Consider the following 15,872-nt stretch of genomic DNA (forward strand, 5'->3'; position numbering starts at 1 on the left):
TCTATTCCGGATAGCCTGAAAGAGAGTTAGAAGAATAGAGTGCCGGCGCCTGGGTGGCTCAGTGGGTTAATCCGCTGCCTTCAGCTCAGGTCATGATCCCAGCGTCCTGGGATCAAGTCCCACATCGGGCTCCTTGCTCAGCAGGGAGCCTGCTTCTCCCTCTGTCTCTGCCTGCCACTCTGTCTGCCTGTGCTCACTCTCGCTCCCTCTTTCTCTCTGACAAATAAATAAAATCTTTAAAAAAAAAAAAAAAAAAAAAAAAAAGAAGAATAGAGTGCCATGTTTTCTTGTGCAGAGACTAGTGTTTTGTCCTCTGCAGAGTGAAACGTTTTCGAGACGTTTCTAACCCTTCCAGGAGCTGACTGTTGCTGGTGCAGGCCTTATAAACGTGAGGCTGATGGTCTCCAGAGAGCCTCCTCCCCGGTGAGGCTGATAGGGTCACAGTAGAACAACTCATTTGATAGAATTCTCTTATCAATAGATTGATAGAATTATCAATCTATTCTTCCCTCCAAATGGCCAAATCCATGATCAAAAGATGATAGTCTTGTTTTTTCTTCAGAAAATGTGTCTGAGACTGTTATTTCAAGGGAATTTTTTTCAAGATGCCAACACATCTGTAGCAGACCTTTTTATTTTCCAACATAGGGGAAAACCAGAATGAAAACCAACCCTCCCCCGCAAAAAAAACACAAAATCTACAGACTTAGAAAATCCTAGTTTGAGTTCTTACCTCTGCCTCTAAGTAGCTTAATAAATTTGACTGACTGACTTCATGTCTCTGAAATTCAGTTTCTTTGACTATGACCTAGAGAGAAAATAACATATCATGGGATTTTCTAAAAGCTAAATGAAGGGCACAGTGTTTGAGGATGCTTTGTAAGCTATAAGGTACTTTATAAAGTACCAGATAATTATAACACAAAGGCTAGAACTTGAGTTGATTTTCTCCCATATAAAATCCTTTAAAGTTTTCAAAGCAGTTTGGCTTTCTTAATCATAATATTTGCAAAGTTTCCATTTTCTTTTACATAAATGTAGTAGATGTTCAGAAAATGGATGGAAGGATGGATGGATGGTTGGTAGATAGGGGAGAAGGAGGGAGACAGCTTATAAGGGAAAATGGGAGAGCTATACGTGAAGTTTTAATTCTTTTCTTTTTAATTTCATTTTAAACCTGTTCCTTAGTACAAACTGTGTTCTGTGTATGTGGAGGGGTAGGGATCGTTAAATAAGAAGGCTTGCATTGATTCAGTGACCCTTAAGCTTGTTTTCCTGCTGGGTTTTGTTTTTTTTTTCCTCATTCAACAAAAATTTATTGAGCAACTACCATCAGCCGAGCATTGTGCAAGTTTCAGGAAAAATAAGATTGAATGTCTCACTTCTTTGGCCTCCCTATTTCTTCAGCTGCTAATTTTGCCCTTTAAATAACTTTCTGCAGAATGCTGAATAAACTGACACTTTACAGTCCCATGAAGGGCCCCAGCAGCGTTGAGGGCTGCGCTTGTCAAAATCTCGTCTTGTGAATTGTTTCCTGATGTACACGTGCAGCCTGAGTTCTCTCTGGATTGTGCAGTGTATTTATTCAGAAACGAGAAAGCTCCTCCTGCGCCTGGTTGCTTTCCCTGCTTTGGGCCTCTTTTCTCAGGGAAGGCCCCTCCAAGCTCTGTGTGTCTGAAGCAAAAACGAGATGAGATCCATCAGCTCTCTGCTTCCTGTGGCCTCAGAGCAGGCGTCGGCTCTGCCCTGCTGGGGACTGGGCTGGACATGAAGCAGGGTTAGAGGGCTTCTCCGGAGGGAATTGGGCGTGACCTGCCTCTTGCCCATGTGAGGTGAGCCTGGCCTGAGGTGATCAACATCTCAGAGCTCGAGAGTGTAAGATTTGGGGAAGCATTTTTCCACCTTCCTGTTTTTAGAAAAGGAGACCCTTTACTTGGTTTTTTGAAGAAGCACCGTGTGTTGTATGTCAAAAAGAGCAGAGAAAGGATCCCCATTTGCAACTTCACATATACATTGTGGATGTGGAGGAATGGCTCAGACTTTGTTGTAGTGTGGCACAATTGGGACTAAACTCAGCTTTTCTAACTCTCAACCCATGGCTCTTACCAGTGTTCTGTGGTGTGCCGATATTTACAAATGTGTTTCCCTCACATGAGACAATATAACATCAAAAAGTGAAGGAGTGTAGAAGGAATATGGGCTTTGGAATCAGACAGGACAACGTCCAGTCCCGACACTCCTATCTGCATCATGTTCTTGGGCTTGTCACTTGAATATTCTGAACCTTTCCTTCTGCATCTGTTGAGGGAGGGAAAGAAGGTAGGCATTGTGGAAATTAAATGAGATAATATTTAAAGAGCTCAGCACAGCACTCAGCCTATCTTAGATGTCTGATATATTTGCTAGGAGGGAAGAAAGAATACAGTTGTCTCTTGGGAAATCATTGAGTGGTTGTTGGTGCTGATGATAGTGCTAGTGGTGAGGGTCGTTGTGATAGTAGCAATGGAGACATAGTTACCATTACTCAAACTTTTATTTTTGAAATCTCCTTAGTATCCCAGTGACCATATGATACTGCTGTTGTCTTCATTTTATAGCTGATCTTCCTGTCTCCAAATTCTACTCTTCTCCCATTACAGATTCCTCCATTACAGTCCTCAGATTCCAAGCCTAGATGTACCAACAATGAAACTACTGGAGAAGAAACAAGGAAATAGTACTATAGACTTATTTTTTTCTCACTTTCCCATTTGAAACCCTGTGAGATATGCTTTGCCTGTGCTTTATATATGTACAGTTAGTAAGTATAGGCCATCATCAGGAATTCCCTGAACTTATTTATAACACTGTGGACCACCAGTGGCTGACCCCTCTTCTGTCAGGGATCTCAGGATCAGTATCTTTAAGACCCTAGTATTTTGAGATCTACAGATAATATCAGCCACCCGGTTATTGGGTTTTTATCTTGGAAAACAACCTAGGAACGAACCTACCTGGATATGAATGCTAATCCTGCTTCTTGTGAGCTATGTGAACGTGGTTAAGTTACCCCTCATTTGTAATCTTCAGTTTCCTCTTCTCTGAAATGAGGGTGATAACAGTCACATTCAGTGGTTTTAAGAATAAAATGAGGTAGGTATGGAGAGAGCGCGTTAATACTAGCTCAGATCTAGGGTTTCTTCCTGTGCAAAACCCTTCGTGCCCTGGGCGGGGAGCTGTATCACTCTGGGTCCACCTAGAAAAATATAAACTAAGTATTTAAAAAATAGGAAATTTAGTACAGAAAATTGGTGACCCAAATAACGAAGTCGCCAGGGCGGGCTACATCCTTGTGAAGCTAGCCAGCGATCAGCAAAATGGAAGCTGCTACTACACCAGGCCAGAGTGACAAAGGAAGGAGGACATTACCAGAGTCCAAAGGTGTTAGCAGATATCAGAGCCATGTGGCCCTGTCAGCAGAACTGAAGTCATACAGGAGAAGGAGACACACTCTGGCTCTCTACTTCCTACAGCCTTCAGATCTCCTGGCCGATGTTGAACTGCAGTCTGCAGGATCCCACAGTGCTGAGCAGAGCAAGGGACCTGATGAAAACCTGTAGGCCCAGGACTTTTACGGGCTCAGTCTCAGACCTCAATCACCCGGTTGCTGGGACCTCATTGCGGTGATAATCACCACAGGAAGTTTAAAAGAGTCTTACTTCCCCCTGCTGCTGGGCCTCTGAACAATGGCCCAGGTTTTTAAGTGGCTGTGCTTAGGAAGGTAGAATTTGGAAAAAGCCTTGGAAAAACCTAGGAAGTTGTTGGAATGTGAGAGCCTCTCATTGGCCCTTGAGATCCTGCTTTCTGGAAAGGCCTGCTTGCTGAGCAGCCAATACTGTCAATATCTGGGGATTTATGGCCTGAGGAGGCACCCCCACCCTGCCTTTCCCCTAGCCAATTCCTGCAGAACAGTGTAGACACACCTTCTGGGGAAACCTCCCTGACCCCTGCTGGTTTAGCTAGGCTGCTCCTTTGGTCTCCACGTTTCCATCCTATCCTGACTCCCCATACTGAACCCCCATACCTTTAGGGTTCTCTTTCCTCTCACCAGACTGGGAACACTCCGAGGACAGGGAGTTGTCTTCCTTATCCTTACATTCCCACGCATTGGTACTTTTGTCTCCTGCTCTTCACCAGCATCTATGTAGGGGCTGGGCTTCTCAGCATGTGGATAACAAAGTGCCAGCTTCCAGAAGCTTTTATTATAGAAGAGGCAGGCAATGTAGGCTTTTAAAACCACCAGTGTTTAATACCTACTCTTCTGAAGCTGTTTCAAAAAACAGAAAGGGAAGGAAAACTTCTAAACTTGTTCCATGAGGCCATTATTACCTTGACCAAAACGAGACAAAGACCCCACTATGAAGGAGAATTATAGATAAATATCCCTGATGAGCACAGATGCCAAAATTCTCACCAAGACACTAGCCAGTAGGCTCCAACGGTGCATTAAAAGGATTATTCACCATGACCAAGTGGAATTTTTTCCTGGGCTTCCAGGGTGGTTCACCATCTACAAATCAGTTAATGTGATGCACCACATTAATAAAAAATTTTTAAAAAGACAAGAACCATATGATCTTCTCAATTGTTGTAGAAAAAGCTTTTGACAAAATACAACATCCTTTCTTGATTGAAACTCTCCACAGTGTAGGCATAGAGGGCACATAACCTCAATGTCATAAAAGCCATCTATGAAAAGCCCACAGCAAATATCATTCTCAATGGGGAAAAACTGAGAGCTTTCCCCTGAGGTCAGGAACATGACAGGGATGCCCACTCTCACTACTGTTATTCAGCATAGTACTGGAACTCCTAGCTTCAGCAATCAGACAACAAAAAGAAAGGCATCCAAATTGGCAAAGAAGTCAAACTCTTATTCTTCACAGATAATGTGATACTCAGTATGGAATACCCCAAAATACTTCACTCCCAAACTCCAGAACTCATATAAGAATTTAGTAATGTGACAGGATATAAAATCAATGCACAGAAATCAGTTGGAATTCAATACAGTAACAATGAGACAGAAGAAAGAAATTAAGGAATCAATTCCATTTACAATTGCATCAAAAACCACTAAGATAACTAGGAATAAATCTAACCAAAGAGCCAAAAGATCTGAACTCTAAAAACTACAGAACACTTAAGAAATTAAGGAAGACACAAAGAAATGGAAAAACATTCCATGCTCATGGTTTGGAAGAATAAATATTATTAAAATGTCTATGCTACCCAGAGCAATATACACATTCAGTGCAGTCCCTATCAAAATACCATCGACACTTTTCAGAGAACTGGAACAAATAATCCTAAAATTCTTATGGAATCAGAAAAGACCCTGAATAGCCAGAGGAATGTTAAAAAAAGAAAACCAACCCTGGTAGCACGTAGATCGCATAGATCACACATAGAATACAGAACCCAGAAATGTACTCTTAACTGTATGGTCAATGAATCTTCAACAAAGCAGGAAAGAATATCCAATGGAAAAAGTTTAGTCTCGTCAATAAATGGTGCACCCCAAAAAATTGGAGAGCCACATGTTGCTGAATGAAACTTAACCATTTCCTTATATCATATATGAAGATAAACTTAAAATGGTTGAAAGACCTTAATGTGAGACAGGAATCCATCAAAATCCTTGAGAACACAGGCAGCAACCTCTCCAACCTCGGCTACAGCAACTTCTTGATAGACACATCTCCAAAGGCAAGGGAAACAAAAGCAAAAAGTGAACTTTTAGGACTTCATCAAGATAAAAAGTTTCTGCACAGCAAAGGAAACAAAGAAACCGAAAGGCAACCTATGGAATGGGAGAAGATATTTGCAAATGACATATCAGATAAATGGGTAGTGTTCATGATTTACAAAGAACCTAACAAACTCAACACCCATAAAACAAGTAATCCAGTCAAAAAATGGGCAGAAGACATGAACAGGTATTTCTCCATAGAAGACTATGAGAGAACTCTTCACTATAGGAAACAAACTGAGAGTCGCTGGAAAGTAACTGGGAAGGGGATGGGTAATGGGGTGGCAGGCATTAAGGAGGACATGTGATATGATGAGCACTGGTTGTTATACACAACTGATGAATTATTGGACACTACATCTGAGACTAATGATGTGCTATATATTGACCATATATATATATATATATATATATGTCTGTGTGCTAGGGAAGTTCAAGGGTGTGTTTGAATACTGAACGGGGAGACTCCCATCTTTCCTGGAGGACCAGGGAAGCCGCCTGAGGAAGTAACATTTGAGTAAGGAATAAATAGTAGACTGGCAAAGAGGTTGGGGAATGGCATTTCAGATGGAAGGAAGAACAAGTACAAAGGCCTTGAAGTGGAAAAGACAGTGGAGAGTGGGGTCAAGGCTGGTGCTGGGTGGAGCTGGGGAGGTCTCCCGGAGCCCAGTCTCTGCCCTGCCCCAGCACACTGCACCCCTGCCTGTGTTGTAATGAGGAATGTTGGCATGTCTGCAGCTCCCACTTCCTGACACATGCTGTATAGTTTCTCCACCTATGGGTGTGGCATTGACAAGATGGACTTGACAGGGTTAATATAAAAGGAGGTCCTCCATGTAAATGTTCAGCATAGTGCCTGGTATTTCCTGACAGCTTTGATTATTCTAATGACAGTGACTAGGATTCCTACAACAGTTAGATGCTGTACATGGACCAGACAAAGCACAGACATCACATGTTTCCTAGGTTCCCCACACTGGCCTACACAGGAACGCTCTCTCTGTGTTTGGCTATATAAAGGAGTGTTGTTGTATGCTTGTTCTTAGTGTTCTTTTCTCATGATTTATTTTATTATTTTTTTTAAAGAGGGGTTTGTTTTGTTTTGCTTTCTCACAGGAGTGATTGGAGCAGATGTGAGAGGGTATGGCCTTGCCTGTGAGGGACAGCCAGTGACGTCACGGCTGGCTGTCATCTGTGGAACATCTTCTTGTCACATGGGGGTGAGTCTGCTGGGTAGAGGGCGGGGCGACCACCGGCAGGTGGGTGGGGAGCGGGGTGTGGGGGGAGCGGGGCAGCCTAAGAGGAGATGTGACTTGCTGGCGCCTTTGCCTGTCAGTTCCTTCCCCTCCTGCTGCCCTGCCCGCCTGCTCTATGTAGCCAGAAGCCCAGCCCGTCTCCCAAAAGCTGTGCTTAAATTTGCTGTATCTTTGTTCAGAGGCCAGATTCTTAAAAAGTAGAAGTCTGAGTCTGTCTTTGACATCTCCCTGGTCAGAAAGCTCAGGCGTGAGGGCTGAAATTGGATCCAAGGGTGACAACACCTTGCTCCCAGGCTGATCTGTCCCTAATGGGTTGCTGAGTCTTCTCTGCAAAGGGGTGTCTGTTTTCCTTGGCCGCTGAGTTCTCTCCAAATCAATATAAATCCATCTCCCTGGAAGCGCCCTGATGATCTATAGAATTGGGCTGCATATCATGACTTCAAAAGAACACTGATAAGCAATTTTCACTTTGTTAATTTTTCTCCATGAATTAGTGGAAAGGCGTTCTCCAAGATTGCAGTTAAAATTTAGTGCCTGCCCTAAAATTTATATCTCCTTTAAATGCATGAGTCTGAAAGCATTCCATTTCGATAAGTACCCATTTCTACCATATTTTTATTTAAAAGTCATTACTCTGTTAAACTTAGATGGACGACTCCTTGGAATTTTCCCAGATGGGTAAAATAGAGGGAGAGAGGGGGAGGAAGAGGGGGAAGGTGGGCGAGGATGAGCGTGGACCCAGTCCAGGGCAGAATCTCTGTGACCATGGAGGGAATCAGGTGCCATGTCAAACTATGGTGAATAGCAGTAGGGACCAGTGAGCCTTTTTTACCATGAAATATTCTGGTTGAGTACGTATTTACTCCTCTCCCTTCTTGTGTCTGGAGCTGTGCTAAACCTTGGGGACATAAGGGTGACAGAAGTCCTCCTATCGATGAGGCATCATCCTAGCTGGCATTACCAGTACAAGGCCCCAGAATAACCGTGCACATGGAACCCGGGATCCTGAGCACCTACCATGTGCCACGCAGTGTCCACTGCTTCCCATTTCATGGTAGATCCAGCCGCGTTGGTTTCCAATTGTACTTCCTTTGCGTACTAAGTATGGGGCCCCCGGCAAGGCACTTAGCCCTTTGGGGCTCAGATTCCTTCTCTACAAAATGTGGAGAGTCCAAGTACACAGCTCCTGGTGTTCTGAGTGTGAAATGAGGCCGTGATGCACTCGCCGTGAAGGGAGCGCTCCGTGGTGGTTAGCTCTTGAAGAGTTGGGCTGGTGCTGTCAGGCAGAAAGGACGCAGGGACTGACTCTGCCTGGGAAGGGTCCAGGGTTAGGGACACCTCCCTGAGGGGACATTTATGTTGGATTCTAAGGTCATAGATTTCCTTGATCCTGCCCTTCCCCACCCCCGCCAAAAGAAAGCCCAAAAAACAAAACAAAACAAAAAATGTTTTCCTTTTGTTTGTTTCTATGGACAAGGTCTTAAGTGAAACTTTTTTAATTGAGTTTTTAAAATCCCCTCAGCCGCCCTGTTGTAGGGCCCAGCTGTCCCTGAAGGGAGAAGTCTGCAGAGGCCTCCGGCCGCCTCGCCCAGGAGGTACCCTGAGGCCAGGCAGCCCGCCCTCTCCAACTGAAACCTATTTAAAATCACTCCCATTTTCACAGGGACGCATCTAACCTGGTTCCTCCTGTGAAATCTGAATTTCAGACATTTTAACTACACTCAGTTCAGACTTCTGAGCAGATGCAAATCCAAACGAAACTGAGGGACTCTGTCATGTCCCCACTCCACATTCTCCTTGTCTCTTAATGGGATTGGTACTCCCTTTTCCTACAGGATCCATTTTGCCAATTAGGCAGCTAAGGCATAGAAAAATCCAGAAATGTTCCCTGGGTCACAAGCTGTTAAGCTGGAGCAGAGCACTCAGACCCAGCACTCAGATCCCACTCAGTGCCTCTCGCAGTGCTGTGCCCCATGGTCCCTCCCTCAAAGACGTGGAGCTGGCCTGGGCTTCAGAGCTCTCCAGATGTGGGGTGAACCCCTGCTTATGCACTTTTTGAGCTTGTGACCGGAGAGGTGAGCTACTTCTCCAAATCTCACATCCTTCCTCCATCCCATCGGGGCTGGTGTTGCTGGTTAGTGTGAATTGTGCACGTATGTATCTAGTCTAGAGCAGACACTCAGAAATGGTGGAGATTCTTAGTAAGTTCTCCTAGTGATATATAAGGCTCACATGAAGCAACTGTTGGTGCTTTAACGAGTTTGATGGGCAGCTGCAGTTGGTTGCAATGAATTAGGGCCATAAAATGCCGGTTTTATTATGGTCGTGTTGTGCTGGAAATAAAGTCCCCACCCCCATCCAGCTTTGTACTTGGGAGTGGGAAGGGACCTTCTGGGCCAACGGGATTAATCATCAGCTTTAATGTTATGTGGCGAGGGCGAGACTGTGGTCATGCCGGCATCAGAAAATGCCTTTGATCTTGCTCAGGTGCCAGGCGCCCAGTGAGCCAGCAACAATAACACCTTTGTGAGGTCTAGGAGAGGTGCAGGTCTAAGGAAACACTCCCAGGGAAACTCAAGGACCCCCTTTGTTGTGGTTCTGGCAAAAAAAAAAACCACCAACTGTCAGGAAAAATTCACCAAACAGAACACAGGGACCAGAGGGGACTCTGGGCTTTTCAAAAAGTGGTGTTCAACCTGGTCTAAAGGATTCTGTTTCTTCCTGTCTGTTCACTGATGTTTCTGATTCGGTATCTTGATTGAGTCAAAATTCCCAAGAATATTTTGTGCCTGATCCAGATTGCCTCTTTCTACATATGAATGAATGAATGTCCAAGTAAGCAAATACTAATAAATTCTTAGAAGTTCCTTACCTCCTGGTCCCTATTACTTCCAGGAATCTGGAAAAAAAGCTTGAGGTTGAACGTAAGACTTAGACTAATCAGGCCTTTGATATTTTGTAAGATACAGGTGTGGGCTATACATTTATCTTCCTTTAGGTGATTTAATTAACAAGAGAAAAAGAATGCTTGTTCTTTTTTTAACTCCATGAAAGCAGAGCTGCTTGCTCAGAGTTAATTACTAGCAAGTCCCCCAAACCCAACATAACACACAGCAGGGGTTAGCCCGAGGTTAAAAAGTCCTGGGGTCAGATGGAGCTGATCCTTGCCATAGCTCCAACACCCCTTCCCTGGGGTCGTCAAGTCAGGTTGTATCTTGGCAATTTGTGTTGTGGTTAGCATGTCAGATGAGGAGAGGACCCTGGGAAGTGAAAGAAGTATTGAAGAGGTAAGATGTGAACAGAACACTGGCTGTTGAGGGCTGGGAATTATGTCTGCATCGTAAATCACTCAGAATTGCGGTTTTTGCAAGGACTCAGATGAATGTGGGGATGGTGGTCCTCTGTCGATCTCAAGGACATAGGCTCCTATGTGAGCCCCACCACTTACTTCCTTTAGGTCAGATACTCCTTATTCCACTCCCTCAGTGTTCTCATCTGTTCAGTGTGGGCGGTAATATTTACCCTTAAAGATGTTTCGAGGATTAAGTGGGGTGATCTTTACAAACAGTTCATCACTATGCCCAGCATAAAAGACCAAATACAGTGCTGTTATTAAAAAATGATTTGTGAAGGCCAGAATAATCCATTTGGTAATAGATTTGAATTAGAGGCATCAGAGTGAAGTCATGTTCAGTTTCATCTAGTTTATACATAGATTCATATATAAGTATATACAAATATCTGTAGATACATATATCTACATATATATATAAAGTATGCAAGTATCTGTAGATATCTATAGATACGTATATATATCTACACATGTCTATTTGTTAGTAAACATACTTCTATTTCCTAGCTCTGACAGTTGAGAGGAGCTCGAAACTAGGATACCCCAGCAGCTAGTTGTTCCAAGCACGCCGATACCCAGATCTTGATTTCTAATGCATTTCTCCAATAAAAAGAGCTTGGACTCCTTGGAGAAGTGGTTGATTCTAGGACTGGAACAGGAAATGGATGAGCTAAGCCTGGGGCATCTAGTACTACCAAAAAAGTGAGGAAATGCTCTGGGTTGATGGGGCTCAACGAGATGAGGTCACTCCTTCAGGTGCATCGAGCCGGCAGTGTGGTGGGAGCTGGAACACGCACATTCATCTCTTATCCTGCAGGGTCCTCTCCACATTAAGTACCCTTCTATGGGCTTCCCTACACATGGCAGCTGAATTCCAGGGAATGTTCCAAGAGGACAAGCCCCACTGTACAGGCCCTGAATAAGCCTCTACCTGCATCATTCTTGCTAATGTCACATTAGCCAAGCCTGAGTCAATATGGAACTCTATGAGGATGGGAATGCCAGCAGGTTCGGTGGACTGGGGGCCCACCAGTGTCACAATTGACTCCAGTCTAGCTTCCAAATCCTAATAATTTGTATCCACTTGTGAAATAGAGTCACCCCTCAAAAACAATTCTATATAATTGATTATAATTATATATAACTGATTATAATTCTAAGTTCGTTATAGATCACAAGTAATCCTACCATGTATTCTATACTTTGTGCATATGTGTGTACGTGTGTAAGCATGCGTGCATATGTAGGTACACACACATATCAATTCTTATCTTACCATTTCTTCTATTATTAACAGTAAAAATAAGGATTATTTGTACTGTTTTAATCTGTACCATATGCCAGCCATTGTCCTAAAAGACAAATGTTTTCTACCTGGTTTACTGCCATAATAACCCGTATTGAGTTGTTATTTGCTGGAGCCAACTGCAGGTGGTCCCAGTGACCAAGACTGGAACAATGTGGGCAGCAAAATAAAGTGGTATTGGATAATGACCTAAAGTATGACACAAATGTCATGAGTCCATAGTGATACATATAAATGACTAAATGAATAAGAAAGATGTCTCCTGCAGAAGAATTCCAAATAATGTCTGTAGATACTTCCCCATCAATAAGGTGGAATATAATTTCCCACTCCTTAAGGGTGAGCGGTACTTAGTGACTTTCTTTCAAAGTGGACAGTATAAAAAGGAGGGGGGCATATAATTTTACAGTGGAGAGGTCTGACAAATGCTACCTCTGCCAGATGGTGAAGGTCAACATCAATGGTGATAAGCCATGTTGATAATATGTACTATTGATATGATTTAATGAGAATGGCACTTTATCATCCTCCTCAAAACCCATAACCACAGTGTGATCCTAAGAAAAAAATCAGCAAATCCAAGTTGAGGGAATTTCTATGAAACACCTGACCCCTACTCCTCTAAACTGGGGAGGTCATCAAAAAAATAAGGGAAGTCCCAAGAACCATCACCTCCAAGAGGAGCCTAAACAGTTGTAACAGTTAAATGCAATATGTGGTCCTGGGTCAGGTCCTAGAACAGAAAAAGGACATGGGTGAAAACTCCGCAAATTTAAATAAAGTAAGGCATTTAGTAATAATATATCAATATTATCTGTAATTGTGATATTTATACCTTCTGTGGGGTATTAATGGTAAAGGAATCTGGGTGTGGGGTATATGGGGACTCTGTATATTTTTATAAGTCTTCTGTAACCTAAAACTGTTCTAAAATGAAAAGTTTATTTTTAAATCATTCATTAAATCATTTGCTCATGACGGAAGCATTTTCTTGTACTTGCCTGGCTAAGTGGTAAGGGTACTAAGATCATTATGATGGATATGGCATGCCTGCCTTCATTGAGAAAGAAACAAGGAGACAACTTCAGCCTAGATGGAGATCGCTATGGTCCATGCATGACTGTAGTGTGGTAGGAATAAGGAGAAGGGCCTGCCCAAAGTCTTGAGTAGATAAAGTTTTCCTATTGGATATAATGTTCCCCTGATCCCACTGGGACACTTCCTGCCAGCCCAGTTTCAGGTCACATGCCCTGTCCTCACTCTGCACTTTTTTTTCTTTTCTGTGTCTACAACATCATGGAGGTGACTTCTGTGGTCTGGATGGGATATGGTTTTGTAAAAGCCCATCAGGAGGGCACCATGGGTGGGCAGAACAGCCACAGGCCTTGAACAGATGACGTTCTGTTCGCAGGTGTCACTGCTAAGAAGAGAGTAGGCACAAGGACCAGTTTCTCTATCTTAGTCTCTTTAGCAGGTGGCGTTGGCAGAGGTCATTGAGAAAGGTGGACAGGGAAGGGGGTTCACCTGGTACAAATAGGACACCTGTTAGGGTTCTGTGCATGAAGTGCCCCGCTCCCTCTTCATTCACCAGCATTCCATGTGGAGGCTGTCCCAGGACCTCATAACCACATCTATTGAAAACAGATTACATGCTAGGTATCAGTTTGTCAAGGGAAGGGTTGATGTGGTTCAGTGACCAGTACTGAGCTCAGGAAGCTCAGGGCAGTGCTTCTCCTGGTATTTGAGGCTAGGGAAGTTCTACACTGTGCTGGACAGAGGTCATTGAACATCTCTGGCCCAGCCTCAGTCATTATGAGGAGAAAGACCATGGTGTTAGCTGCTATCATCTATCAGGTACCTATAGTGTACCCAGACTGTGCTGGATCCTTTATGTAAGGTAATCAACAGTGCCACCATTACTGTCTTCATTTCCTAAGTGAGAAGACTGAGGCAAACAATAGTTCGGTGGATCATACCATGTTCAAGCCATCTAGGGGACTGACCTCAGAGTCCTCGCTCTTCCTTTTAGCTGTGGCTTCTCCCAAAGGTACAGAGGAGAGGGAGAACAAGCTCAATGAAAATATGGGCAAATATTGGTACAGAGCTCTCACCAAAGAAAAGATTTGGATGACAAGCACCTGAGAAGATGGTAACCATCATCACTTGTCATGAGGAAAAGGCAACCCCACACCACAGTGGCGTATACGCTTACCAGAATGGCCAACCTCGGGGTGAGGATTTGGGGACTGTAACTTACACGCTGCTTTTGGGGATGTGAAATGGCACAACCACCTTGGAAAAGAGTTGAGCAGTTTCTGCCGGAGTTAACGTACACCCACCATGTGATCCAGCCATCCCACTCACGAAAGCTTATGTCTGTTCCTAGACTTGTACAGAGATGCTCACGGCTGCTTTATTTGTGATAGCCAACCTCACCCCCCACCCCCCAGAAACAGCCCAAATGCCTTTTGATGGTAACTAGAGGAATACGCTGTTGGGATGTCCATTATAAAGCTTTACTACTAGGCAATAAAAGGGAATGAGCTGTTCATATAAGATACGGCATGCATTGATCTCAACATAAGTATGCTGATAAAAACCAAACTCCCCAGAAGTACAGACTTTGTGATGCCATTTATTTAAAATTCTAAGTAATGCAGACTGATGTATAATGAGGAAAGCAGATCATTGGTTCTCTGCGGTGGGAGAGCAGGCACAGTGGCAGCCAGGAGGATAGGCAGAACACAAATGGCACAAGAAAACTTTGGGGGTTGATAGAGATGTTTACCTTGATTATGGTAATGTCTTCACTGGTGTATGCGATGTCAAAACTTATCACATCAGACACTTTGAATATATGCAGCTTGGCACATGCTAATTACACCTCGACAAAGCTTGTTGGAAAAATAAAAACAAAACAGAAAAGAAGACAAAAAAAAATACAAAGTAAAAATTGTAGTTATCTGCAGTCACTTCTATAGTGCTTACTGTATTTCAGGCCCTATTCTAAACACATCTATTAAAATTATTTCATCATTGGGACTCCCAGGTGGCTCAGTTGGTTAAGCATTGACTTCACCTCAGGTCATGATCCCAGGGTCCTGGGATCGAGTTCTGCATTGTGCTCCTTGCTCAGTGGGGAGCCTGCTTCTCCTTCTGCCTACATCTCTCCTTGCTTCTGCTCCCTCTCTGACAAAGAAATAAATTAAATCGCTAAAGAAAAATTACTTCATTATCATTTAAAAAACCATACAATAAATGTTAGTTTTCACTTGTTTCCTTCCAGCCCAGCTTTATTCTCCAACTACTCTGACATGGTTTATGATTCTCTTCTTTTGGCCACTAGCACAGACCAATAGTTACTGTTATTTGCGTTTTACTGGTACCAACTTGTATCTCGGTGAAGCAGACTTGCTTAGTGGGCCCGTGTCTCCTGTGCCCCTGTTGGCCCATCCTGTCCTTTTGGGAGCTCGGGCTTATCTGATGCCTGGTGACTGCATGGCTGGATTGCTTCCCACTCACGTGGCCCACCACCCCAGAAGTGTGCAAGTGCTTGCATTTTCCAGAGGCTCTTTTCACTCCTTCCTGACCCAGTGGCATCGCCTTTCATCGTTTGTCTCTGCTGAGGGGGCCTGACTGAGTGGAAGAAGCCCCCACCCCCCCACCGCCACCCCGTGTGAGCTGCTGGCATTCTGTTGTCCACTTCACCTTACCCGGGACATCTGGGTGTTCATTTGGCCTCTCTGGGAAGTCAGATTTTCATTGAGTGATGTTATTTAGTGAGGCCTGGGAGACACAGGCCAGCCGTACTTGCTTTCTCTCCTTTCACCCACCATGACAGCCTTCTAGAGCTTTCCATTCCTGTGCTCTGTCCACCCTCCTTCATACCCTGTACCCTTGGGAGTAGAACTGACACTCCCCACCAGCTCACCAGGACGCATTTTGGCTCGGAGTCCTTCTATAGCCTGCTGTCTGTTCTCTTGGGAAAAGAGAGTTGAGGAGCCCTAGGCTCTGGACTCTGACCAGATCTGTGCCCCCATCAGACTGTGCCATGTTGTTAGAGCCTTGCTCTTTGGGAGATGGCTGTGGTGTAGCTCTGCAGCTTCCTTACAGCAGGGAAGAAGATGATCCCCCAAAGCAGAGTTGTGGCCTGGGCCTGGGCCACTC

At 44.0% G+C, this 15,872-nt stretch overlaps 1 protein-coding gene across 10 annotated transcripts in view; it reads left to right on the forward strand.

The window, feature by feature from the left end:
- FGGY (FGGY carbohydrate kinase domain containing) overlaps positions 1–15,872 on the forward strand; it is a 400,085-nt gene that overhangs the window by 224,812 nt on the left and 159,401 nt on the right. For all 10 annotated transcript variants that reach the window (XM_059374911.1, XM_059374919.1, XM_059374913.1 and 7 more), the window contains one exon: positions 6,908–7,011. In XM_059374911.1, the coding sequence (XP_059230894.1) occupies positions 6,908–7,011 (104 nt within the window). The remainder of the gene's footprint in view (positions 1–6,907; positions 7,012–15,872) is intronic.

Source organism: Mustela nigripes, chromosome 14 (genome assembly GCF_022355385.1).
Source record: "Mustela nigripes isolate SB6536 chromosome 14, MUSNIG.SB6536, whole genome shotgun sequence".
NCBI classification, from domain to species: domain Eukaryota; kingdom Metazoa; phylum Chordata; class Mammalia; order Carnivora; family Mustelidae; genus Mustela; species Mustela nigripes.